General features: G+C 54.0%; 1 protein-coding gene across 10 annotated transcripts in view; it reads right to left on the bottom strand.

Moving 5' to 3' along the window:
* The window catches only part of BICRA (BRD4 interacting chromatin remodeling complex associated protein), a 76,517-nt gene that overhangs the window by 4,452 nt on the left and 44,244 nt on the right, over positions 1-27,821 (bottom strand). For 2 of the 10 annotated variants that reach the window (XM_082605710.1, XM_082605714.1), the window contains exons 2-10: positions 19,797-19,897; positions 17,689-17,734; positions 17,545-17,587; positions 15,493-15,558; positions 10,944-12,908; positions 10,207-10,383; positions 1,646-2,263; positions 1,301-1,481; positions 877-986 (exon numbers count right to left, since the gene is read on the bottom strand). In XM_082605710.1, the coding sequence (XP_082461836.1) occupies positions 877-986; positions 1,301-1,481; positions 1,646-2,263; positions 10,207-10,383; positions 10,944-12,908; positions 15,493-15,558; positions 17,545-17,587; positions 17,689-17,729 (3,201 nt within the window). In that variant the 5' untranslated portion in view covers positions 17,730-17,734; positions 19,797-19,897. Of the gene's footprint in view, positions 1-876; positions 987-1,300; positions 1,482-1,645; positions 2,264-10,206; positions 10,384-10,943; positions 12,909-14,268; positions 14,566-15,492; positions 15,559-17,544; positions 17,588-17,688; positions 17,735-19,796; positions 19,898-22,066; positions 22,166-24,922; positions 25,039-27,821 lie in introns of those variants that run through there. The other 8 variants (XM_082605715.1, XM_082605716.1, XM_082605712.1 and 5 more) reach the window with 7 other exon arrangements.

Below are 27,821 nucleotides of genomic sequence, written 5' to 3'. Positions count from 1 at the left end.
CCCAGCCCGGGACAAAGATGGCAGGGGGCCGACGTCACCCAAGATGGGGTCCTGGTCCCAGCTGCGGGACGCTCTGCCCATCACATTCAACCTGCGGGGAAGACCCGGGCTGGATCCAGGGGCGGGACACGGTGAGGAGAGGGTGACAGGCAGGCTCGAGCCCTCGGCGCCCTCCGCCTGGGTCCCCTCCAGCCCCTTATCCGGCCTGGGTCTCTCAGCCTCCGCCTGGTGTCTCCCTCCCTGCCCACCAAATGGCCTTTGAATCCCTCGTCCTTGTCCGGCATCTGATTTGCACAGGCTCTTCTCATTTTGCTTAAATCTCTCTCTTGACTTCCCCTGCTCATGCCTGGTCTTCCCTCTCAAGCTCTTTCGAATCTTGGTCTCTGCCTCGGTCTCCCCCAGACCCAGCACACTCCGTCTCGCCCCTCCAGTCTGGGTACCACTATCCTAGTTCTCCCCCCAACCTCCCCCCGCATCTCCGCCGTCTGTTTGACTCAGTGTCTCACTGCCCACCCCGCCCTGCCCCTCCGTCTAGGGTCTCACCCCACCCGTCCCGAGCCCATGCGGCCCCTCCTCCTACAGTCCACCTCACCTGCTCCAGTCCCCAGTGACCGTCTGGGTTCTCACTCAAGCCATCTCTCCTATCATCACCCTGTCATTTTGGTGTCCGGGAGGGGTCTCTGTCCAACTATCTCAGTCTCCCGTGTGTCCCCCCGTCCCCCCGCCCAAACCGTCCTGGTGTCTCACCCATTGTCAGGCTGTGTCTCATCTGCTTGTCTCTGTCTGCCTGTCTGCACCCCCTGCCCCTCCGGTCCCCGTCCCGGTTTCCCGGCGATGTCGCGCGGGCCCTAGCCCTCCACTCTGGCAGCCCCTTACCTGCAGCCCGGAGGACTTCCCTGGCCCAGATGCAGCGGCCTTGGCCACAGTCAGGGTCGGGAGGTTGCTGGCAAAGGCTTTGCTCTCGGCGGGAAGCAGAGGAGGGAGGCCTAGGGGCGAGGTGGGGTAGACAGGGGTCAGGGGTCACTGGCGCGAAGGCGTCTCCAAAGACACGACCCTGCCCCCCTCACTTCTCTGCTTCTTTGGCCTCAGTGGCTGTGTCAGCCCTGGAGGGAGTGCCCCCTGGAGGGACATCTGGAGAGATGGCCCTTCCTCCTCCACCTTCCCTGTCCCGGCAGGTCTGGGCGACCCCTTGGGCTCACGCCCCCAGGCTCTGCCCTAGCCCGTCCTCCCCGGCCCTCAGCCCTCCGTCCACCCACTTCCGGGCCCCCCAGCCCTCGTGCGTGGGCCACCTCTCCCCTACCTGCAGTGGCCACGGGTGCCGGGGCCGGGGCATGGCTGGGGGCGGTGGAGGTCCCAGATGGGGCCTGCCCACTGACCAGCCCGGAGGTGGTGGGGCTGCCAAGGGGCCCCAGGCTGGCGGAGGTCTGCGGGGCGGCGGGGGCGCCCACAGCCTTGCTCTGGAGAATGATTCCGGACGGCACCTGAGGAGGGCAACAGGTGGCTGGGGGGCACACGCTAGGAGTGGGGGCAGCCAGGAACCAGGGCTGGGGGCGAAGACAAAGCCATGAAGTGCCAGGGGCTCCGATGGGACTGAAGGGCAGGGCGGGGCGGGGCGGGCGGGGGGCCGGTCCCTGCCTCCGATTACCTGGTGAAATCTCTCGAGAAGAGCCTTCGGCTGGGGCAGCGCCGGGAAGGGGGTGGCCACCATCTGGAAGGTCCGAGGAGGCGGGGGTGGGGGCGCTGCGGGCTCGGGGACCAGGTGGAGGGTCGGAGGGGGCGTGGGGGACTTGTGGGGCCCCTGGCCAGGGGGGAACTGGAGCTGGAAGTCGGGCGGCGTGGGGGCTGGCAGCCTGGAGGACGTCTCGGAGGAGGAGGCCACGACAGAGGAGGTGGAGGCTGGGGCCAGCGGCCCCTCCAAGGGCTGGGACGGGGGTCGCAGAGGGGGCTGCGGTGGGCCTGGGGCACTGGGGGCCGGCGTGCTCGCAGGTGGGGGGACACCCAGCTGGTTCTGGATGACAAAGATGCTAGGCAGAGTTGGGGGGGCCTGGGGCGGAGGGCAAGGGTGCAGGGCGGGCTCTGAGGGTGGCCGGGACAAGCTCTGGGGCTGCGAAGGTGGGCGGGAGTGGGGTCGGGAGGGCGGGCGGGAAGGGGGCCGCGGAGGGTGTGGGGAGGGCAGGTGAGGGCTGTCCCCCAGCGGGGCCTGGTGAGGTAGTGATGGGGATGACGAGGGGCCTGGGCCCTTCAGCGGAGCCGCCGCTGGGATCTGGGCAGGGGAGGGAGGGAGAGCGGAGGGGGCGGGGTCAGAACCAGCCTTGGCTCCCTTGCCCCAAGACACTGGGGACCCCGGCCGCTCCCACCAGAAACGCCCCCTTCTTAGCCACCCCTTGTCCCGAAAGGACCCCACCACCCTTCCCGCCTCACTTCTGAACTCCCCACCTCACGGCTCTACCCGTCCCCCTCAAGCCCCGCAAACGTCCACCTACCTCATTCCCTCAACCCGCCCCCACCTTCCCCCACACCGTCTGTCCCCACCTCCCCCTTCCATCCATCCCCCCATCCCCCGAAACCTCTGCCCTCCGATCTCACCCCCCTCCCCATGTGCCCCCCCAGTCCCCCCAGATGAAGGCGAGCTCTGCAGGCTTTGGGGGTAGCAGCGTAGGAAGCAGTGGCAGCGGCGGGGGCACTACACCAGCTGCCCAGCGGGTAGGCGGGGGGCCAGGGGGCCGGGGAGCATGAGCACAGCAGCAAGGGGGAGGGAGGTGGCCAGGCAGGGGCAGCGTTCCAGCCGCCGGCCCCGGCCCGACCGTCCAGCTAACCCAGGAAAACAGATACCAGCACAGACACTGTGGCTGCACACTGGGGCGGGGGGCTGATGGCCGAGGAGGGCACGGCTGGGGACTAGGGGATCCAGGGAGGCAGGGGGTAAGGACTGAAACTGAGGGTCAGGGTCAGGCCCCTCTGGACACCAGCCCATGAGTTACGGGTCCCCTTCTGAGTGTCCGTGGCCGCTGCCTCCGTGTGCCTGTGTGGCCGTGGCTGCACGCCTACCTGGGAGCCATGTGAGCCTGCAGGTATGGGCGTGTGTGTGTGTGTGCGCGCGTGTGCACATGCATGTGTCAGACTTGCACACGCAACCCGGGCACTCGTTCTGTAACAAGTCTAGTGACCTCGCCTACAACACACCTCAGCCAGAGTGCCTTAGCCCTCTGCACTCTCTCCCCTCACAGGTCACCTCCCCAAGAACCATAACCTCGGCAGCTACTGTTGAACCAGCGAGCACCAGCCGGGTACCTGACACTGAGCTGGTGGTGCCTTTCTGCTCACTGTACCCCAGTAACAGTGCACACTGATCCAGCACGTACGGCTGGGGACTTGTACCCACTTGTGTGGTCTCTCCACGGTCCCGAGAGCTGTGATGATATTGGACCCATTTCCCAGATAAGAAATTGAGGCCAGGGAGCCAAAATTACTGGACAAGTCTCGGACAGGTGCTCCCTGGCTTATCTACACCGCCCAGTGAGTAACTTCCAAGCTGAGCAAGGAGGACTCATGCTCAGAGGGCTCAGGGGACTTGCCCAAGGCCACCCATGGCTGCCACGCTCCAAAGCTCAGACTCTTTGCTTCAAGCCGCCAAAGTGGGCCAACTGACAATTCCGGAGTTATGGCTTGCTTTAAGCCTCCATGCTTGGCCCTGAATAACTTCTGGCAATTCAAAGTTAAAAACCCAACTAACCTATCAACCACTCTATATGTCCCCAAAGGCTTGCCACCTCTAAGGAGGTATGAGGAGCTTGGACCTTGGCTCTCAAGGGGCTGGTGAGATGGTCACCTGGACAACCCTCTAGAAGGCAGTTTGATCTGGTGGTTTTGAAAGACCGTTGAGTTGACCTGGTAATGCCCCCTCCAGGAATCTGTGATAAGGAGCATTCAGGCGCATGCTCACAGCGCTGGCCACCATGGGACTATTTACAATAGAGGAAATAGGAGAAGAAACCCAACGGCAGCAGCAGGTGAGTAGCTAAAGTGAGTCAGGGTGAAGGGAGCCGGCCTGCTTGACACTTCCCCCCACCGCCCCAAGCACAGGCTTCTGAGGGCTTGGTGAAGTGGCAACACAGATGTGCCAGATGCTAAGTGAGATAAGGAGAATGCTCCATGACACGATCACTGGACAACTGGCTAGACTGCATTATGGACAGTGGATTTGACAACAGTATTGTCTCACGGCTAGATTTGCGGAATTTGATAACTCTGCTGTGATCGAATAAGAGAATGCTCTTATTCTCAAGGGCTGAAATACCATGATAAAATATTAAGGGGTAAAGAAGCATGATGTCTGCAATTTACTCTCAAATGAGTCAGGAAAAAAAAAATGTAGGGGGCTTCCCTGGTGGCACAGTGGTTGAGAGTCCGCCTGCCGATGCAGGGGACACGGGTTCGTGCCCCGGTCCGGGAAGATCCCACATGCCGCGGAGCGGCTGGGCCCGTGAGCCATGGCCGCTGAGCCTGCGCGTCTGGAGCCTGTGCTCCGCAATGGGAGAGGCCACAACAGTGAGAGGCCCGCATATCGCAAAAAAAAAAAAAAAAAAGTATACATGCTGGGAGGGCTGCAGCTAAAGCGAACGCAGCCAGATATTTACAGTGGGTAAATGTGGCGGGGCAGCCAGCTTCTGAGACGGCCCCCAGCGATCCCTGTATCAGGGTTGGTCTCTGGTCAAAAGTGGCCAAAAGAACTCAGGAGTAGTGACCACACGTCACTTCCAAGATTAGGTTATACTATAAAAAAGACTGTGGCTTCTATCCTGGGTTCTCTCTTGCTCTCTTTCTGTTGGATCAGGCACTTGGGGGAAGCCAACTGTAGAGCATGTTATGAGTTGCCCTTCGGAGAGGCCTCAGCCTCAGTTCGTCTCTACATAGGCCCTCCCTCCTGCCAGCAGTTGCACGAGTGCATCATCTTGGAAGCAGATTCTCCAGCCGGGTCAAGCCTTCATATCACTGCAGTCCTGGTTGATACCTTGACTATAATCTCCTAAGAGATCACGAGCCAGAACCTTCCAGTTAATCTGCTTCCAATTCCTGATCCTTAGAAACCATGTGAGGTAAGTTAATGTCTGTTGTTTCAAGCTGCTACATTTGGGGGGGTGGGTGGTAATTTGTTACACAGCAATAGACAACGAATACATCTGGTCAGAGAGTAAAGAACTCTCACGAGTATTATTCCCATGTACTAGTCTTATAAATTTGCTGTATGTTTGAAATGATTTTAAAATGAAAAGTTTAGGGAATTCCCTGGCGGTCCAGTGGTTAAGACTCCGTGCTTTCACTGCCAAGGGCACGGGCTCAATCCTTGGTCGGCGAACTAAGATCCCACAAGCCACATGGTGCAGCCAAAACAAAAACAAAAAAAAAAGAAAAAAAGAAAGAAAAGTTTAAAAGTAACCAAAAAAGTTTAAAAATTAAAAAAAGAATCTCATCCTCATTAAAAATACAGAGATAAATCCTCACACACTCCTCCCAAACCAAGTCAAAAACCAAATGACATACTGGGGGAAGTAGTTGCAACTCATAGCCTAGACAAAGCTCATCTCTCTCACATACAAAGAGCCTCTAGAAATCACAAAGAATAACAAGCAGTGAGAAAAAAGGGGCAAAGGAGATGATCAGACAGTGCGCAGAAAAAGAAACACAAAAGGCTGAAATATTTCAAGAGATGCTCAACCTCACTTGTAATGAGAGAGACGCAAATCAAAACACCCTATGGAACCATGTTCAGGCATCGCATTAGGAATAAGCCGTATGTCTCATAAAGACACTCGTGCATTGCCTTTGGGGGTCTAAACTGGCACCATTTGCTACAGCCTCAGAGGAATGCAATTCCAGCAGCACCTGTGCAAATTCTAAGTGCACCTGTGCTTTGAACCGGCAAACAGGCTTCCGGGAAGCGACCAGAGAGATATGCCTGCACATGCGGGAAATGACAGGCGGGTGAGTTGTTTACTGCATCTCTGTGTGAAGGACCAAAGCCTGGACGTGGTCTATCGTGCATCAGGACAGCACTTCCGGGGATGAATGCTCATTCATCCCTATCTGTACAGAGGAATACTTCTCCACTGTAACAAAGGACCAAGGAAACTCCCCGTGTGCTGCTCAAGTAAGTGGATAACGTGCTACCTGCTGGAGAGAGAGAAATGTAAACCCGTATTTGCACGAGGCTGTATATACACAGAGCTGGAAGGAGATACAAAAAGTAAGTGCTGAGGCTATGGGGAAGGGCCGGGGGCTGGGAATGCAGGCATGGGGTGGGCTGCTTTGCCCCGTACTTTAAAAATGCTTTTTCATGATTGAACCATGTGACTATAATACCTAATGTCAAAAGGACAAATGTTTTAAATGGATGGGAAGAAAAACAAGCAAGGCCAAAAGGAAACGTCATACCAAACATGCTACCAGTGGCTTCTGCATGCTGGTATTATGGGTGATTTGTTTTTCTTCTTGGTTCTTTTCTGTATTTTCTAAATTCTCTAAAGAAGCATGAAATTATTTTTATAATCACTTTTTTTTAAGCTCCCACATGAGAGTGGACTGTTTACTGAGAGATTCCAACTGCCCGTGAGGAGATGGGAAGATGCTCGATTGACGCAGAGAATGAGAGAGAAGCGCAGGAGGAGGAGTGCCTTTTTCCGCCTGGCCAGCAGTGAGTCGGCTGCTTATCTGGGGTTGAGGAAGCTGTGGGAGAAGGCCTTCGCTGGCACAGACCTCACAGAGGAGCAACGGGTTTGGTCCATAACATGCTTGGGAAGCATTTACAGTCAACCCTCTGTATCCAGGGGTATTGATTCCAGGACTCCCTCGGATACCAAAATCCAAGGATGCTCAAGTCCCTTATATAAATGGCACAGTGCTTGCATATAACCTATGCACATCCTCTCGTACATTTTAAATCATCTCTAGATTGCTTATGATATCTAATACAATGTAAATGCTATGTAAATAGTTGTCTGAGCGCAGCAAATTCAATATTGCTTTTTCTGGAATATTTTTCCCTGCGTATTTCTGATCCGCAGTTGGCTGAATCCGGGGATGCAGAACCTGTGGATATGGAGGGCCGACTGTATACCCTCTGGTCCAGCAATTCTATTTCTAGAAATTTACCCCTACAGGTATTCTCATACATGTGCAAAGCCTGATAGAAGAATATGTAGGGGAGTGTGGTTTGTTACCAATTCCACGGGAAACCACCTTAAGTATTCATGAATAGGGGACTGAATAAATGAAGCCTTGCGTGTCTACGTAACGAAATAAAGACATCAAAAGGGTTGGCAAACTATGGCCCAGAGGCCAAATCTGGCCTGCCACCCGCTTAGCCGACCATTCTGTATGGCCCGCAAGCTAAGAATAGTTTTTACGTTTTTAAATGGTTGAAAAGAAGTCAAAAGAAGAAGATTTTCTGACTTGGGACACTGACAGGAGATTCAAATTTCAGCGTCCATAAATAAGGTTTTATTAGAACACGCCCATGCTCATTCATTTATCTAGAAACTAGGTCTAGAACTGCTGCTAGGCTATAATGACAGAGACCTGCAAAGCCTAAAATGTTTCCTACTGGCCCTTCATGGAAAACTCACCCGGCTTCTTTCACGCTTGCAGGATTTTCAACGTTCCCGGCCCTGTTCAAGCACTTTACATACATTAACTTATTTATCCCCCCCGACAGCCTATGAAGTAGATGCCGTTATCCTCCTCCTCATCTGACAGGTCAGGAACTTGAGGCACAGAGCGGTAAGGGACTTGGCGGAGGTCACAGAGCCTGTAAGTGGCAGGGTCGGGAGCAGAGTCCCTGTTCCTAACCTCCCCTGACAACAATTCTCCGGGACAGTGGTTTTCAAGGCATACCTAGTGCCCATCGGTAATGGCTCTCCCTTTGCTCTTGCCGTGGGCTGCTCAGCACTGGGCGGGTGTTCCTGTGTGTGGCTGGGTCCCTTCCTCCATTCATTTATTTTACAAATGCTCACCGAGTATCTGCTGCAGGCCAGGCACTGTTCTGGGCGCTGGGGAGAGAGCAGGACCTGAACGCACACAACTCTCGGCCTCGTGGACTTTACGTTATAGTGAAGAGTACACATTACAGAGAGGCATTGACAGTTACAGTGAAGACAGGAAACGGGGAAAACAGGCAGCCTGGTCAGAGGGTGGTCAGTGCTATGGAGAAATGCAAAGCAGGGAAGGTGGCAAGGGAGGGCCGGGAGGAGTCAGGAAGGTGACCAACGTGTCCCGGTCTTTCTGGGACCGTCTCAGTTTTAAAACTGAAAGTCCTGTCTCCCGAGATCCTCCTCGGTACTGGGTAAACTGGGCTGGTTGGTCACCCAAGGAGCGAGTCTAGACAAGTACCTGCAGGGTGTGCAACATTAAAGTGGCAGAGTACACATGTGCCCTGGCCTGGCTCTCAACCGCAGCACTCGGGAAAAGGGCTCCTACCAGCCACACGTTCCAGCTGAGGACGGGAGCTCGCGAGGCTCAGAGAGGGGACTGCCCTTGGCCCCAGGGACCCAGGCCTAGTCCAACCACTCTAGAAACAGTGCTTCCAACCTGAGTCTCTCATGGGCCAGGCGGCCCCTCGCCCCTCGCCCCTCCCCTACTCCTGCCTGGCTTTCCTCTCTGGGTAGAGATGACCTGAGGACATCCTGGCCCCATGTCCCTCTGGACTGACCCATAAACACAATAGCTAAAATAATAATAATAATAGCAAATATTTATGGAGTGCTTACCCTGTGCAAAGCACATATTAACTGGTTTACTTGTCCTAACAGACCTATAAAGAAACTATTATTCCCATTTTCCAGATGAGGAAATTAAGTCTCGGCAGTTACAGGGACTCACCCAGGGTTAGCACAAGGCCTGACACATACGTAGTGCACCCCTTTCCCTAAACAACTGTTGATGGAATGAAGAAACTAGTTGCTTCAAGTCACATGGTGAGTAGCAGAGCCTGAGAATGAAATCATGGCTGTTTAAGGCCAAGGCCCAGCTGATTTCTGCCTTCCTGGACCTCGCTCATGTTATTCCCTCCTCTTCCTGCCTACCCTAATCCACCTCCCCACTGGTCCTTTTCGAAGGAGTACAACATCCATCCCTCCAGAATAAAAGGTGGCCCACCCTAACCTCTCAAATGCTGACGTGCTAATGACTTATATGAGACAACGGCTAATTTCTCTAATATGTAAAGAGTTTCTACAAATCAACAAGAAAATGACCATTACCCCAAATTTGAAAATGGCCAAGGATATGAACAGACAATTCTGTAGAAAGGAAAACACAAGTAGCTCTAAATCTATAAAAACCTGCCCCGCCTCATTTACCGTAAAACAAAATGCATATTAAAACAAAACAAGATACTATTTTCACCTATCTGATCAGCCAAGTTCAATATTGCTGAGGGTGGGGACAAAAAGGCACAGATCATATATTGCTGATAATCTGTTAAACCAATTTATACTCCAGAGTAATTTGGCAATATCTGTCAAAACTACAAATACATTTGCTCTTAGACCTAGCAATTTCCTTTTAAAGAACTTATCCTACAAGGAGACATATGTACAGTTCTTCTTTGCAACCTTGCTCATCCACAGCTAAAGACCAAAAGTGACCTAAATTCCCAACAACAACTGGTTAAATAAATGATAGTATCTCCACACAATGGAATACTATGCAAGAATGAAGTACAGTCTCCAAGATGAACTTTTAAATAATAAAAGGTGCAGAATGCATGCAGAGTACGCTATCACTTTGGTAAAAATGGAAGGGAAGGAATCCAGTTGTCATTTTGCTTGTCTATGCGTGGGAAAGGAGTGCAAGAAACTGCCTTGGGAGGGAAAGCAGGAGAGGGGGCTTTGATCTAGACCTCTTGGTATCTTCCTTAAAATGTGAGCTACCTGAATATTAGTTATCCAGATAGGAAAATGATCATTCTAGGACCTAATCCATTTCCTGCTGTGTGGATCTTGTGTCCCTGACTAGAGTGTCGTCTCAAGCATCCACGACTGTCCGGAGACCCTCAGGAAACATCTGGGGAGCCAAGGAGAGCACCGTTTCCCAAGCCAGCAAGACAGAGAGGCAGGCAGGGCAGCCAGGGAGCGAGCGGAGGGAACGGGGAAGGGGGGCGAGGGGCAGGGCTGGTCTGCGCTGGGACAGAGGCTGCTGGGGTTCGTCTACCTGGGGGGCCGGCGCCGGGGAGGCCTGGCTGTCGGGGGCCTGAGGGCCAAGGCCAGCTCCTTTGGTGACGGGGGTGGTCAGGGCTGGGTCTTGGGCGGGAGGCGGGGCGCTGACTATGACCGAGGCGGGCACGGAGAGGTGGGGGCCCTCTGTGGAGAGGGGCTGCTGGCTCCTCTCCTGAAACAGGCAGCCCGCACAGGGTCAGAGGCCATCCCCACAGACCCGCGGCCTCCCCACCCTGACACCCCACCCCCACTGATGCACCAGGGAAGTGGGTGGTGGGAACCGGCTGGGGGGCACCAAGGCCGGGGGCTGGGAGGGAGCCCCAGGGTCCAGGAGGCCACAACCTGGGGCAGCTCCGAACCCTCAGTCCCGTGAGTCGTCTTCCAGCTCCACCCCAATGTGCATCTCTCCTGCCCCGTCTGTCCGTCCATGTCTCAGCCACTCTCTCTGTGTGACCCCTCTCCAACCCTCCAGCAAGTGGGCAGTCTGTCAGCCAGTCACTCTCCTTGTCTGTCTGTCCCTGTGTCAGTCAGTTGGCCCTGTCACCCTCAGGCCTCCTCCTCGGGGACCTGGAGCAGGGGGGCCGTGTCTGAGACGCTCTCCCTAACCCACAGGACCCTCCCACCCACTGCTTCAACCACACCCGGTTCCAGCTCTTGGCCCCTCTCCATGCAGACCCCCTGCCCTTGCCTTTGCCCTTGCCGTCCCCTCCCCTGCCCGGCAGCCCTGGTTACCTGGGGCAGGAACATCTGTAGGGAGTCCTGAGTGAGGATGGCCGTGGTGGCGGCAGAGGGCGGCTGCCCCAGGACAATCTTCTCCGGGCTGGACGCCAGGCCTGGGCTGGGCTGCGGGGTGGAGGCCTGAGCTGGGGCGGCCTGCGGGGCGGGGCCCTGTGTAGGCTGCTGCTGTTGCTGTGCCTGCGGCTGCTGGAGGCCCAAAGGCAGCGGCGTGCTGACCGCGGGGGACGCCTGGGGCGCCGTCTGCACTGCGAGGACAGGCGCGGCCTCCCCGGCAGCGGCGGTGGCAGGGGTGGCGGGCTGCACCAGACCGTCGGGGGCGTTGAGCATAGCCACGGCGCTGGGGGGCAGAGTGACCCCCTGGAGGACGGTAGTGGCGGCGGGGCCGGTGGGTGCCGGCTGGCTCTGTGTGGGCAAGCTGCCCGCAGCCAGCGACACGGGCATCTGGAAGAGCGCTGGCTGGCCCACCTGGATGGGGGCCGCCGAGAGGATGTGGGCTGCGCTGTGGGCCCCGGAGTGGGGGGCCAGCACAGGGCCCAGGCTCAGCGGGCCCGCCAGGTTCTGGTTGGTGAGGATGGGGTTGGCGATGAGCTGTCCGCCTGCGTGGGGGGCTGCGGCCGCCAGGATCTGCCCGCCCACGTTGGCCGGCAGGGCCGAGAGCGGCTGGGGGAGCTGGACTGCCGACGTGCCGGGCAGCAAGAACTGGTTCTGGCCCGGCAGCATGTGCTGGGCAGGGATGACGATGCTGCTGCCTTGATTCAGGAGGTGCACGCTCATGGGCTTGCTCAAGGCCCCGGGGGGCTGTGGCGGGGCCGCGCCCGTGGTGGTGGCGGGAGGCTGCTTGAAGACGTTCGCCTGCAGGGCGGGCGCAGGGAAGCCCGACAGCACCACGTTCTGGCCGGCCTTGCCCGCCGCCATGAAAGTCAGGTTCTGGGGGGCCTTGGGCTGCTGTGGGAGGCCCCCTGCCTCGCCCTGGATGGTGAGCGTGGCGCCCGCGGGGGCGAACGGCTTGGGTGTCAGCTGGTAGAGCTTGGGGGGCAGCACGCCGGCAGGCTTGGGCTGGATGGGCGTGGGCGTGCGGTGCAGGATCACGTTGGGCGCCGGAACCAGAGGCGACGTGCCGAGGCCCGGGGCCACCGCCAGCGGCTGTCCCGAGGGCGCCCCGCTGGCCGCGGCCGTGGCGGCTCCCGCCCCTCCGAACACCGAGTTCCCATTGAGTGTGGTGGCCACAGCGGCAGGGAGGTTCTTCTGGATGACCAGGCCAGCCCCCTGCGGCGAGACGCCGGCCGATGCCAGGGTCACTGGCTCTGAAGGGCCAGCTGCCGAGGCCAGATAACCGCTGACGGGCACCTGCTTGGCCAGGAGCTGGGAGGTGGGCGGGTTGAGTGCCATGACGGGCTGGCCCACCACCTGGATGGGAGCCAGGCCGAGAGTAGCCGCCGCGGCGCCCCCGGGGCTGCCGTTGGGCAGGCCCTGAAGGCCTGGGATGGGTTGCAGGGTCACGTTGCCCAGGCCCACGGGCTGCAGGAAGGGCTGGACACTGAGGGCTTTGCTGACCACGTCCTGGGGCGGCACCAGGGCCTGGTGGGTCAGCACGGTGGGTGGGGCCTGCAGCCCCAGCAGGTCAGCCCCACCCGGGAAGAGGGCCTGGGGCCCCGTGGCCACGGCGGCAGCCCCTCCGGTCCCCGCTGGGCCGGCCCCGCCATCCGCAGGCTGCAGGGTGGGCAGCTGGAAGGGGCCCAGGTCGAGCTCGGCCTCGGCTTCAAGTGTCTGCTCCGTGATGTTGGCCTCCTGGAGGCTCTGCTGGAGGATGTCACAGGGCTGGTCGGCGCCCCCGCCGCCCCCGCCCCCCGCCGCCGGCGAGCCCAGGATATCATCTTCCAGGAAGTCGAGGTCCACGCTGGGGGCTGGCTGACTGGGCTCTGGGTTCAAGTGGTTGCCAGAAGCTTCTTGCACGTGGAGCTGGAGGCAGGTAAGGTGTGAAGGAGAGAGCTGAGGTTAGCAAGGGGCCGGGCTCGGCACCGCGGAAGCAAAGGGCACTCGGAGTCATGGCGGCAGGGATAGGAAGAACCTTCCACCTAGAAGTGGCTGGACCTGGGTTCAAATGCCAGCTTTGCCAGGGTTGGGCTGGGCAACCTGGTGCTTGCTTAATCCAGCCTGTTTCCCCATCTGTACACATCAGCAGAATGTAATAAAAACCATTTTCTAAACAGCCATACAGGCCCGTAATACTTATCTGCAATTCCAAAACCCGAAAGGCTCTGAAAACCACAAATGTTTTGCTAACTTTAGGCTGTAAATCCTGAACAGAACTCAGGTGATGCTCTGAGGGAAAGGCATAATTCATCCATGTAACGTGACTCACCTTAAGTTTGACCACAGAAAAGTGAGTGTGTTGTTACATGCAGCACACACATATTCTGCATCACCTTTCCAGTATCTGAAAAACCCTGAATTCCAAAACAAGCCTGGTCCCAAAGGTTTCAGATAAAAGATCGTGGTTCTGTTAAAGGCAGCAGCGGCAGGAGCTACCGGATGGGAGCCTTACTTGGTGCCCAGCGCAATGTGAGCCTGATTGTTTGTTTGCTTGCTTGCTGCGTTGGGTTTTCGTTGCGGTGCACGGGGCTTCTCATTGCAGTGGCTTCTCCTGTTGCAGAGCGCAGGCTCTAGATGGGCAGGCTCCAGCAGCTGTGGCACACAGGCTCAGCAGTTGTGGCGCACGGGCCCAGCCGCTCCGCGACATGTGGGATCTTCCCAGACCAGGGCCCTGCATCGGCAGGCAGACTCCCAACCACTGCACCACCAAGGAAGTCCCGAACCTGATGTTTCTTAAATGCTTTCCGGGATGGCAATCCAGGACACGAGTGTGTAATCAATACATGCATTTTGGAGCAAATATTCCACAAGTAATAATTATGCCAAGGGCATGGAAAACCCACTGATACTTGACCAGGTAATGGATCAAAACCTGTAGTTCGGTGGCTTCCCTGGTGGCACAGTGGTTAAGAATCCGCCTGCCAATGCAGGGGACACGGGTTCGAGCCCTGGTCCGGGAAGATCCCACATGCCACGGAGCAACTAAGCCCATGCGCCACTAGTGAGCCTGCGCTCTAGAGCCCGCGAGCCACAACTACTGAAGCCCGCACGCCTAGAGCCCATGCTCTGCAACAAGAGAAGCCACTGCAACGAGAAGCCCGTGCACTGCAATGAAGAGTAGCCCCCACTCACCGCAACTAGAGAAAGCCCACGCACAGCAATGAAGACCCAACGCAGCCAAAAATAAATAAATAAAATAAATAAAATTAAAAAAAAAAACAAACACCTGTAGTTTGAAAGATTCTGAGTTAATCCTAGTGGAGGGCTCAGAGCAGTACGTGGCTCTTGGCTGGCATGCGAGAAACATCATCTGTCGTTGTTACCGTCATTATTACTGTCCATGTTGTCGTTAATAACAGCTCAGTGAAGTGGGCACTGCTCCCTCCTTGCCTCCCAGACCGGGGAAAGGGGTCACCCTGCTGCTGAGTAGAGGGCAGTGCCTGGCAGGATGGGGCTCCGGCTCAGCCCCCAACCAAGGACCAGGCAGTCCTGAGTTCCTAACCGCTAAATGGCCATAACCAAACCCGCCTCCTAGGACAGTCGTGACGTTCACTGACGTCACATACAGGAGGTGCTGAGAACCTGACCAGGGACGTGATGGGCATTAAGAGGATGGCACGGGTAAGAATAATGCACATTGTTACTGGTCTGTAAATGTAATAACACGAACATAACGTGTATTTGTTGGGTTCTGGATTTAGTCATTTATATTATGCCAGATAAATTATTTGGAATGTTACTGTGGTTGTTGTGAGGACTAAATGAAAATTACTGTAAAGGGCCTGGCATATGATAGGTATTTGGTAACTGATAGTTATGTTAATGAAGAGGGAGGAGGGGGGAGTGGGAGGGAGAGAGAAGAGGGGGGAGGAAGAAAAAGGAGGGGGAGGGATGGGGAGCGAAGCGGGGAGGGGAGAGGCCACAGAAGAGGAAGAAGAGGGAGGGACGACTGGCATTGAGTAATGGGCCCGGCACACAGTAGGTGCTCAATAAAAGTCCACTATGTTCCCCGCTCTGGGCTTTGCTCATCACCCCTGCCTTCATCTTCCAGGTGGACACTGAGGTCCACAACAGTCGATCCCCTTCCCCCAGGTCACCCCACCCATGGCTGGGCCGGGACAGGACCCCCCAGCCCCCCCGCCCTGCCCACTGTGAACTCCAGAGCCAGCCTCTGCCTCTGTACCAGCTCTGTAGCAGCTGCCCTCCAAGGCCAGGGACTCAGGACCGCACCTCCTTCTCTGAGGGGCCGGAGGGCACAGCTGGGGGTCCAGCAGCTCCGGCCTCACCTCCACCCACACTGCTCCTCAGTGACTGCCCCCTGCCCCCCTCCCGGCAAAGTGCCTCAGGGGACGAGTGTGACCCCTTCTCCCCTCCCCCACTGGCTGCCACCACAGGCGACTTGGGTGATGCCTGGAGCCCACGGCCTTCCCCGAGCCCCCGGGCCACTTACCCCAGGACCTTCATAGAAGGCACTTTGGGCCTCCCCGGGGTTATCCAGGAGGTCATCACTGTCAAGCTGCAACAAGACCCGCCCCCACCCAAGGTCAAAGGTCAGCTGGGCAGTGGGCCGGCCCACCTCTAGAACAAAAACCAATTTAGGGTTACATGGGACAAAAAGACAAAGACGAGGTGGGGGGGTTGGGGGGGGAGATTTGAGGGGTACAGGAACTCCGCCTCCAGAAAAGTCGCCCCAAAGAAAGGGGCTTGGCTGCAAGATTAAAACGCGAGGCAACCCCAGCAGAGTCCGAGCCTCTCCTGACATGCCTGCCTTGAACTCTAGAATCCTGCCTCCGTGGCTTTGCTCAAGCGTCTTTGGTAACACATCTGGCAGGGCCTGTCACATTTGTCTCCCGACAACTGTCCGTCCCTTCCTACTAAGTCGCTCCTTCCACTGCCCAGCCCAAGCACCCGGCACGCCCTGCCACCCGGGCGCCTAACGTGTGTGTGTTCCCGTGTCTGGGAGCACAGGGACCTGTCTCGTTCCCGCAGACATAGGCAATGTCTAGAACAGGCCCAAGCGCCCAATGAATGGCTGTCCACAGCCAAGCCTCCCCAGTTTCTCTGTCCAGCTGATCTTTTTCCAGAACCCCAGACTGGTAAATCCAATAGCCGCCCTTGGACTTCTGGAATCCACCTCTAACTCCCAGTCTCAGAGAACGGTACCACCACCCACTCGGCTGCTCAGGTCAAGTCCAGGAGGCATTCTGAATGCTCTTTCTTCCTCACCATCTAAGCCACCAGCAAGTCTAGTGATTCTGCCTCCCAGACAGATCCCAGAGCCAGCGCCTGGTACCTCCTCCCGTGCCTGCCCTGGGGCCCAGGCCACCAACTTCTGCTCCGCACTCGCCTCCGCTCCACAGATTATTTGACACATCCCCTCTCGAGCAGAGCTCCGTTCCCTCCCTATGAGTGTGGGCGGGCTTAGTGACTCACTTCTAGTAAATGCAGTATGACGGAAGTGACAGTGTGTGACTTTGGAGACTAGGTCATAAAAGGCACTGAGCTTCCTCCTGGCTCTCTCCCTTGGGTCACCTGCTCTGGGGGAACCAGCTGCCATGCTGTGAGGACACCCAAGCAATCCTATGGGGAGGCCCACATGGTGAGGAGCTGAGGCCTCCAGCCAACAGCCACGGCAGTGAGTCATTGTGGAAGCACATCTTCCAGCCCCAGACAAGCCCTCAGATGACAGCGGCTCCAGGCAACATCCTGATTGCTACTCAGGGGAGACACTGAGCTAGACACCCAGCTAAGCACTCCCCAGTTCCTGACCCTCAGAAACTGAGAGCTCTAACAAATGTTGTTTTAAGTCACTAAGTGATGGGATAACTTGTTATGCAGCTGTAGGTGACTGATACAGCTCCTCATGGCTCAACAGACATCCACTCTCCCCCACTTTGTTCCATTTCTCTGGAGTGCAAACGGAATGTGGCATTCTTCTGCTTAATAACCCGTCAGAACTGCCTGTCACGTTCAGAATAAAGTCTGAACTCCTCGATCAAGGTCCTCCAAGCCCTTCAAGACCTGGTGATTTTTGTCCACTCCAGTCTTACCACCTTCAAGTTTCCCCTTCATTCTGGCCCCACTGGCCTTCTTTCTCAAACTTTCCAACCTTCCTACCTGTCCTTCCCCTGCCCAGAGCGCCATGGGCACCTCCCTTTGATCCTTCAGGTTCACACCAGCTAGAGAAGCCCCTGCTTCCGCCTCCCATTCATTTTCTTTTAAACCTCTTTTGTTGTGCAAGTGACATTATTATTTCTTATGCTGCTCTGCGTGGTGCTTTCCACCATCACCTTTATTAGCTCTCGGTTGCTTTGTTTACCGAGGAAATGTGTATGGAGTGAGGGCAGGGATTTGCCATCTCTTTCACTCTCTGCCATAACCCTGGGGCCTGGCTCATGGAAGGCAAGCGGCAGATGTCTACTGAATCAGGGGGGAGTGTCTCTCAGCTCCCAATTCCACAGGCCCCTGCCCTGGGGATGCTTCTCCCTGCCCCAGCACTCACCTTCTCAGATCCATGTAAGAAGTCATTGAGGGCCTGAGGGTCACTGAAAGAGAGAAGGGGAGAGACATTTGAGGAGATGAGGGACAGGGGAGGGGAGGGAGAGGGTGGGGGAGGGTGGGGTGGGGTGGGGAGCCCATTACTCACCAAATCACGTCTAGTAAGCATCTCCCATCCTCATCATCCATCGCCACTGGACGGGGCGGGGCGGGAAGAGGGCAAGGGAGACAAGTTAGATGTTGGCAGCGTGCCAGGACCCTCCCTGCAGGGACCATTCCCTGGGGCCAAGACCCCTGGAGGGGTCAGGGTTTCTGACCCCTTAAGTCTAGGGGCATGGGTAGGGGTGGGGCAGGTGCCCTCCGTACCAGAGCCTCCTGATCAGAGACAGACAGCTGCCTTTTCCTCCTCCCTCTCTCTCCCCAGCATCTGATGACGATGGTGATGACATCAACCCAGACTGAGTCCTGATCACATGCAGGCCCCGTGCTAAATGCTTCACACACATGTAACTCATTTAATCCCCACAGTATCCCTCGAGGTGGGTCCTGCCACCCCCGCTTTGCAGATGAGTAAAAGGAAGAGCTGAGACCATGGTTCTCTGTCTCCCAGCTAGCAGGTGGCAGAGCCAGCCCTGAACCCGGAAGTCCGGCCCCAAGCCTGTGCTCCTGTCCTACACGTGACTGGGTGGAGGGAGGGAGGCCGAGGGGAGGCAGCGTGAAGGGGCCCAGGCTCTGGGTCCCCCTGGAAGACACATGCAGCGTGGTTCTCAAGGAAGGGAACAGAGAAGGAGAGGGACCCGGAGGGCGGGCGCTCTGAGTCAGAGGAACCGCCACAGCCGGGCCGAGCCTGTCAGAATGATGAGGATGAGGACGGCTAACATTTGTCTCCTGCTTACCATGTGCCAGGCACTGTCCCAAGCGTTTCACAAATGTTAGCTTGTTCAGCCCCCATGGGAAAGGGATGCCGTGTGCCCCATTTTACAAGTGAGAAAACAAGTTCTCTGTTTGCCCATCCACCCCCGCGCCAACCACCACTGCTCCAGACATCCTACCAAGCTTCCATGCACCCATCTTTACAAACTTCCACCCAACCACCCATCTTTCTTGTCTTCCAAACACACAAACTGACCCGTCCTTCCATCCGCTCCTCCTTTTTACTTTTTTGGGCCGCACTGAGAGTCTTGCGGGATCTCAGTTCTCCGATCAGGGACTGAACCCGGGCCCGGGCAGGGAAAGCACTGAGTCCTAACCACTGGACCGCCAGGGAAGTCCCCATCCACCTATCCTTCCATCAGCCCACGCATCCTTCCCTCCCAACCACGCAGACAGAACACGATGAGAAATCACACACAATCCCAGTCCAGGGCCATGGAGTTATTACCCTCTCTTTTTCTTCTTGGTAGGGGGAGGGGGATGGTCCTGAACTCACTGAGGACATGGTGACTGTCGTGCCCCCCCTCAGCTGGGTCACCACCCCTAACCCCCAATAGCATTCTCTGAACTTCCTGATCACCGCTACTGCCCCTATTACCCTCGACGGCTCTGTGACATAAAGAATCTCAGGGAGGGACCCCACATGGTTAGTTCAGGGGCTTCTCTGAACAGTACCCTGGAGAGTCTGATGAAAACAAAAGACCCTCTTGCCAGAAACATGCATGTGGGCCAGAAATGTTACACGTTCTTTCCCAGGGGGAAGTGTGTCATGGGACACACACACACACGTATGCACACACGTACACACTTCACGGGCCCTGGGTTAACAAGCCCAGTCTAGAACAGAAACACATGGCCCCGGAGCCTCACACACCCATCACCCTTGCCTCTAGAGCTGGCCCCGGGGACTGTCCCCAGAGAGGCCCTTCCAAGGCTCTTGCTGCATCCGTGCGGCAAGATAACACACTCTCTCTGGCTTCATATCTCCGCCCACACCCCCTGTCTTCCCATGTCACCAGCTCTGTGGCCTACAAGCCCCTGCCTTCCCAACCAGCCTAAGGTGGGCAAGGCCTGGCCAGGGAATGACAAGGCAGGATCTGCGGAGAATCTGGAGAAGATGGAAAGCGGGGAGGGAGATCCTGCCTGCAGATGGCATGGCGGTTGGGGGGGAATGGCCCGAATGACCCAGGGGGCCCAGGCTGGAGAGGGTGGGGCTGAAGGATTTGCCTGAGCCAGGCTCTTCCAAGAAGGAACGTCCCTTCCGGGGAGGTGGACGGGAGACCACGGCCCCTCCGGGAATGAGCGGGATGCTTGGCTGGTTACCTGCGCTACAAACGAATCATGAAGGGAAGGAGGGGGCGTCCACTCCAGGTCTACGCAGGGCCCCCAGCTGGGGATGTGGGGAGCGTCCTTTCGGGGGCCAGCTGTGGAGAGAGAATGAGAGAGAGGCTGTGAGTGAGACAGTCAGTGAAAAGGAGAAAGATGTAGCCAGAGAGACGAGAGGTCAAATACAAGTTTAAAACCACAGGAAACAACACGGTACATTATCACATATATATATGCAGACACACTGCACTATATCTACATACAGTGTGTGTACATATATATATATATGCACACACGCACATACATCATGCAATAGTATATAACATTATATGATATAATCCATCAGCACTTCAATCTAGCAAAATACAGTCAGGTCTCATCATCTGAGGTGCTTATGTCCTATAAGGTCACCGTGAATTTGCGATTATGGCCACTGAGCCGCAGCCCCTGGGGAAAGACAGGGTTAGCTTCCTGCCAGCCTCTGGTCCCATTCTCATCAACCCGTCAATATATCCCCTTGGTTTATGTGTGTTTCTGTTTAAAGACACCTTGTTTGGGACTTCCCTGGTGGCGCAGTGATTGAGAGTCCGCCTGCCAATGCAGGGGACACGGGTTTGAGCCCTGGTCCGGGAAGATCCCACATGCCGTGGAGCAACAGAGCCCGTGCGCTACAACTACTGAGCCTGCGCGCCTAGAGCCCGTGCTCCGCAACAGGGGAAGCCACCGCAGTGAGAAGCCCGCGCACCACGAGAGTAGCCCCTGCTCGTCGCAACTAGAGAAATCCCGCGCACAGCAACGAAGACCCAACTCAGCCATAAATAATAAATAAATTTATTTTAAAAATAATAAAAAAAAATAAAGACACCCTGTTTAATATAAATGGTTGATTCGCTCACACTGAGCTCAAGGCCCACAGCGCTGTAACTCATGCCTGAGGGCAGGTCATCTCACACGCGTGGTCTCTCCAGAGCACATCGCAGCCTTCCTGTGCTTATGGACACTGGGTGGCCCTTCAGCCCTACACGGGAGGGGCCGTCGTTAACAGCAAAACCACCCACAAAAAGCACAAAAGTGCAAAACAACAGGGCGCTAAAGAGGATGCTTGTTTATAGCTCTGGAGCTGAACAGAGAGACAGAGGGTCGCTGCGTTCAACCTCAGCTGGTAGCACGTGCATCGGGAGACTCGAGAGAGACTCACGGCTCTGCACACGTCTGCAAGTGACCAGGAAAGCGCTGTGAGTACTGATTTGGGGGTTAACAATGTTAGCAAATAGGCGGATTCACAAATATGGAATCCACGAATAACAAGGATTGACCTGATGACAGTAATGATGGTGGCTGTGATGACGATGATGGCTGCTGGTTTGAAGTACTCTGCACGTATCAGCCTGTTCACAGTCTTTGAATCCCTATGAAGCAGGTGCTTTTCGCAGCCCCATTCCACAGATGAGGAAGGCGAGGCTCAGAACGGGTGAGCCATACGCCCTATATCCCTCCAGTGGTCAGTGGTCAGGCTGGGGTCTGAGCCAAGGTCGGCTGACTCCAGAGTCCCCGCCCTTAACCACTATCCCACAGACGGTCCTCTCGTCATATTGTTTCTCTTTTAAATGTGAAGCCAACACGCCACAGCGTCAACCACAGCGTTAAGATAAGACGAAGCTGGGTGACAGCCTTTGTTAGCATTTTGTGAATGCCTGGGATAGCTCAGATCCAAAAAAGCGATAAAGCTCGAGCAGATGGAAGAGAGAGCAGGAACGGGAGCTGCTTCTCCTTTTTATGGAGAGCCCCAGGCCCTGGAAAGATCTAGAAAGCATCTGTCACAAGACCCTGGAACACGGGATCCTGGCCCATCTAGATTCCAGGTGCACTGCCCTGGACCAGGGTGATCACAAGCGTCCAAGGTGGCTTTGTGAGCGCCGCCAGCTCCATGTGGGTTCTCCCCTCCTCCATGCCCCAAGCTTTGGGTGTGGCCCAAGTTCTGTAAATGTCGGACCAGAAGTAGAGCCAGGAGGTGGGTGTCTCCTGAACAGGGCTCTCCAAATGGGATCTGCGGGTGAATGTCCAGTGGGAGGCTCCAGCCTGTGAGGATCTGTTATCCACGTGTTCTCACTCAGATGGTAACAGCAGAGCAATGGACAAGGGGGACTTTCCGGGGAGAGGGCAAGGTTCTGCATGGCGATGGGGTGTCCGTTACATGGGGGTTTAAAAATTCACAGCTCAGATTTGTGTATGTCAACACATGTCAATTCAACGCATGTTAATTTTACCTTTAAAAAACTGTACAAAACAGGGCTTCCCCGGTGGCGCAGTGGTTGAGAGTCCGCCTGTCGATGCAGGGGACACGGGTTCGTGCCCCGGTCCGGGAAGATCCCACGTACCGCGGAGCGGCTAGGCCTGTGAGCCATGGCCGCTGAGCCTGCGCGTCCGGAGCCTGTGCTCCGCAACCGGAGAGGCCACAACAGTGAGAGGCCCGCGTACCGCAAAAAAAAAACCCCAAAAAAACAAAACTGTACAAAATAAATAATCAGAATAGAGTTGTAGTGGGGGAGGAGAGCTAACAGACATGGCAAATCTTGGTAACTGTTAGAGCTGGATGATGGCTACCTGGGGGCTTCAGTACCCCATTCTAGTTAATTTACATCTTCTCGAAAGTTTCCATAATAAAAAGAAAACCATTTGTCAGTGATCAGCAGGTCCGGGGTTCCTCTGAGATGGGTCCCCCGTTCAGGTGCCAGGGTTGGCATCTATGTCACCAATCAGGTTGATGCCAAGAGGCCCAGCATGGGGTTACAGTTTGGGGTTGGAGTCAGCAGTTCAAATCTCCACTTCCCCACACATGCGCTGAAGTCGGGCAAGTGACTTCACCGCTCTAGGCTTCAGTGCCCTCATCTGTAAAATGGGCACAATCATAGTCCTTATTTTCACGTATGGCAGTGGAGAGGCTCTTAGGCCTTTAATCCTCAGGTGTAGTAAAGTATTTTGTAAGCGATAGATACTGTTACACAATCATTTTAGCTGCCATTGTGAATCTTACCTAGTGTGGCAACTCTCAAAGCTTTCTGGCCACAGCACAGTCAGGTTGGACAAAAGTCCCCAGGCCCCAGCTTTTCCACCTGGTGCCTTTTGTCACATTTGGCCCTTGAGCACATTTTGAAGGGTTTACACCCAAGGCAATAGAAATGAAAGCAAAAATAAACAAATGGGACCTAATCAAACTTATATGCTTTTGCACAGTAAAGGAAACCATAAACAAAAGGAAAAGACAACCTATAGCCTGGGAGAAGATACTTGCAAATGATGTGACTGACAAGGGCTTAATTTCCAAAATATACAAACAGCTCATACAACTCAATAACAACAAAACAAACAACCCAATTAAAAAGTGGGCAGAACACCTAAATAGTCATTTCTCCAAAGAAGACATACAAATGGCCAACAGGCACATGAAAAGATGCTCAACATTGCTAATTATCAGAGAAATGCAAATCAAAACTACAATGAGGTATCACCTCACACCAGTCAGAATGCCATCATCAAAAAGTCTACAAATAATAAATGCTGGAGACAGTGTGGAGAAAAGGGAACCTTCCTACACTGTTGGTGGGAATGGAAGTTGGTGCAGCCAATATGGAGAACAGCATGGAGGCTCAATAAAAACTAAAAATGGAGTTACCATATGGAAGGGTTTACACATCATTTGATTATGCACGTGGTCTGACTTAAACTGCCAGGTACCAGGTCTCCTTGGGTCCTTCCAAACCCCTGTTGTTACCCCATTTGTCAGGTGAGATAAACGAGGCTAAATAGAGTGGTGAATGGGAAACCATGGGCCACACACAACCAGTGATACGTGCCCCCTACCCACTCATGCACAGGGCTACCCAGGATCCTGCAGCTCTCAACCCGGCAGACAGAGGGAGCCTTGAAAGAAACAAATGAACCCACTAAGAGCGGAAAGACAGAATTTGAATGCTGTCTGGATATCTGATGATACTAAGAAATTGTGATTAAGATTCTAGGTATAACAATGGCATAGTGTTTTTGTTTTTCTGCTTTTTTTCCTTTAGAGTTCTTACCTTTTAGAAATACATCCTAAAATACATAGGGGTGAAATGATCAAATGTCTGTGATTTACTGCAAAATAATCCAGTTCTGGGAGGTCAGGGGCATACTGACCTGCGCTGTCCAATACGGAAGCCACTAGCCATGTGTGACTACGCGCATTTAAGTTCAAGCTAATGAAATGAAATTAGGGCAAATGACTTGAGTAGTTATTTGTCCAAAGAAGATATACAAATGGCCATAAGCACAGGAAAAGATGATCAACACCAATCATTAGGGAAATGCAATCAAAACCACAGATGCCGCCTCACCCCCACTAGAAGGGCTACTATCAAAAACCCCAAAATTAACAAGTCTTGCCGAGGACCTGGAGAAACTGGAACCCTGGTGCTCTGTTAGTTAGTGGAAATGTAAAATGTTGCAGCTGCTGTGAAAAACACTTTGGCGGTTCCTCAAAAAATTAAAAATAGAATTAGCATATGACCCAGCAAGTCCACTTCTGGATATATACACAAAAGAATTGAAAGCAGGGTCTTGAAGACAGATTTATACACCCACGATCACAGCAACACTATTCACAAGAGCCAAAAGGTAGAAACAACCCAAGTGTCCATCAACAGATGAATGGATAAGCCAAATGTGGTGTCTATTTACAATGGAATATCATTCAGGGAGGAAATTCTGATACAGGCAACGGCATGGATGACCTTAAGCTAGGTGAAGTGAGCCAGTGACAAAAAGACAAAGATACCATCTGATTCCACTTATGACGGAGAGACAGGAAGTAGAATGGCAGTTGCCAGGGACTGGGGGCAGGGGAGGAGAAACCGGGAGTTATTGTTTAGTGGGTGCAGAGTTTCAGTTCTGCAAGATGCTACAAGTTCTGGAGAAGGATGGGGGTGAAGGTTGCACAACTATGCAAACGCACTTACTGTCGCTCAATTGTACACTTCGAAATGGCTGAGATGGTAGGTTGTGTTATGTATATTTTACCACAATAAACAAATGGGAAAAAAAGGGGACAATGAGGAATGTGAAAGTTTTAAATAAAAAAGATTTACCTTAAAAGTGTAAAGGAAATTAAACATTTAGTTCGCGGTCACGGTGGCGACATTTCGTGGGCTTGACAGCCACACGTGGCTGGTGGCTACCACACAGGACACCGCAGATCTAGAATATTCCCATGGTGGCAGAAAGCTCTCTTGGACAGTGCTGGTCTGTCAGAGTGGTGGAAAACTGAAAATTGGCAAAGAGTTGGTTGATGGGGTCCATGTTTTACTATTCTACTTTGTACACATTTGCAGTTTTCCAAAATGAAAATTTTTTATTTTGAAAATACTTGAACATCAAAAAATCATACGTCTCTCTGATTTTTTATTGTCTGTCTCCCCCACCAAAATGTCAACCCCCACCAAGGACAGGGATTTTTGTCTGTTTTGTTCCCTGTGGGACACCCAGAGCCTGCACAGAGCATGGCACATCGTAGGGGGTCACTAAATATTTGTGGGGTTAACAAATGAATTTGCACAGGGGGTTAAACAAACCCAATCATTTGTTCAAAGAGCAGCCTGGTGAGAAAATTACTAAATGCCCGCTCTGTGTCCAGCATGGGGGAGAGCTGAGGATACCATAACGAACAAAAGCAGACCCAGTCCTTGACTTTGGGCAAGATCAGGACTAGTGGTTCTCAACCAGGGGTGACATTAGACGCCCCTCTCCTTGCTCGACACACACATACTCAAAAAGCTTTTGAAAAAGTGACCAGGGGAGGTGGGGGACACACAATTAGCATGCAAAGCTGCAACCCCAAATTACGCACAGGGGAGTGGACGTCTTGTGCTCCTTCAGAGCAGAAGCTTTAAAAGCCATCGCATGGTTCTGCCCAAGTCCTGGCATGACAATGGATACACGGATGGAGCCACAGCCAATGCACGAAGCTCAGACACATGAGCGAGAGAGGAGCCTTTGCTACTGTCAGCCGCTGAGATCTAGGGCTCACTTATTGCTGCAAATCACTCAGCCGAAGCTGACTGATACATCTAGGAAGAGCCTACCCTGCCCCAGTGCTTCCTTGGTATCAGGCCCTGTGCTAACCCCACACCTATTGATTCCTCCCAGTCCCCGGGGACGCAGGAGGAACATTTCCCACAGCGCAGGAAACTGAGGCTCCCAGGGGTCAGGACACTTGCCCCAAACCACACTGCGAGGCCAGAATTTGAACTCAGACCCTGTGATTCTGAAGAACCTCATTCTCCACCACTGGGCTATAAAAAGCAGGAAAAGCTGGGCTTGCGAAACCACAACCAGCTCAAGAGAACAGCCATGATGCAACAATGACAAAGTGTCCTTCCAGAAAATCGTGTGAATTCCTCCGGCACTTGGAATGCCATCGGAGTTTTGCGTTGTCATCAGGAGTTGTGCAGAAGCCAGGCTGCTGAGCAGGATACAGAATTAAAAGTCCCCGGGAAGCTCCAGAAACAGGCTAATTTTAATTTAGATTTAATTTAATGCTAGTAACCCTCAGGTTATTTGCAAGTCATAAAAATGAAAGTCCACGGAACACTACCATTTGCTGATGGGAAGTGATAGGTGGAGAAGAGGATGTGGCAAAGTCTAGCTGTTGCTTTTCCAAACACCATTTCCCCACCCCTCCTCGCCTTGCTCACAGAAGCCTGACTCTGCTCGGGGTAACCCCTGCCAATTCCAAGATGTAAACAAACGCTGTTCTGAGTCAGTCAGTCTTTTTCAAACTATGGGTCATGCCTTTGAGGGTTGTGAAATCAAATTAGCAGGTTGCGACAAGGAATTTTTTTTTAAGTTAAAGAGTATAGGGTCAAATGGAATGGGATAGAATAGGAAACATTAAAAGGCATCACACAGGGTAAGCAAAAGGATCAGTTTGTGATACTGGTTTCAATTTTGTGTGTCTCTGTGTGTACGTATTTCCTACTGTGGGTTGTGGCCAAAATAGCTTTAAAATAATTGGACGAGGCCAGTGGCACTGCTCTCCCCTTTATCAGCCATTCACTTTCCCAGGCTTCCTAGCAGCTAGGCTAGCCATAGTTTTGCAAATAAGTAAAAGCCAAAGTGTACAGAGTTGGGTTCTGCTCAATGAATCTTTTGGGGAAGACAGAATTTGGGAAAGTTTTTCTTCCAGAATATAAAGACAGAGCTTCTCTAGGGAGAAAGTCTTTTGCTTCCTGCTTCCAGCTTTGAATACAGTTGAGAAGACTGGAGCTGTGGCAGCTATTTTGCAATCATGAGGCAATAAATCTGAGGCTGATAAGCCTACCTAAGAGAGGATAACTGATGAGGAGAGAAAAAGACTAGGTTCTTAACAACTCCTCATGGGTTGCCTGCCTCCAGACTTCTTAATCCTTACAGTTTAAGCCACTGTTAGGTTTTCCGTTATTTGCAGTCAAACACAACCTGACACAAACGACTTGGCATTTCTAGACATCTTTGCAGCCCATCACAAGGACTCTCAAAGCCTTCCGTGGGTCAAGGACTGTACTCTGTGAATCCGCTGATTGAGAAGAGAGGCCCAGCAAAATGGGAGAGGGCTGATGGTAAGGGGATCTGGAAAAAAGACCACTGGGGCCAAAAACTCTTCTCCCTAGTCCCACTGTTTACAGCTCCTCCTATTTATTATCCAACCCTTGAACTTGGGCTAGCTTTTTGACTTGCCTTGGCCAACAGAATGTGGTGGAAGTGATGGTGTGCGTTTCTGAGCCTACTCTTTGCCCAGCTGCCATGGGACAAAGTCCAGGCTAGCCTTTTGGAGGGCAAGAGACACATGCCCATCACCTCTATCATCCCAGCTCACAGCCAGCCAAGCCCGAGAAGCAGAGCTGCCTAGCTGACCTACAGCTGACCACACCCAGGTAAGACAGAAGTAACCAGAGGTACCCAAGGCCAAATTCTAACCAGTGGAACCACAGTTTTGTTTTAACCCACTGT

The sequence above is a fragment of the Mesoplodon mirus genome, assembly GCF_964341445.2.
Source record: "Mesoplodon mirus genome assembly, chromosome: 19".
Taxonomy (NCBI): domain Eukaryota; kingdom Metazoa; phylum Chordata; class Mammalia; order Artiodactyla; family Ziphiidae; genus Mesoplodon; species Mesoplodon mirus.
This window is presented reverse-complemented; position numbering and strand designations above follow the sequence as displayed.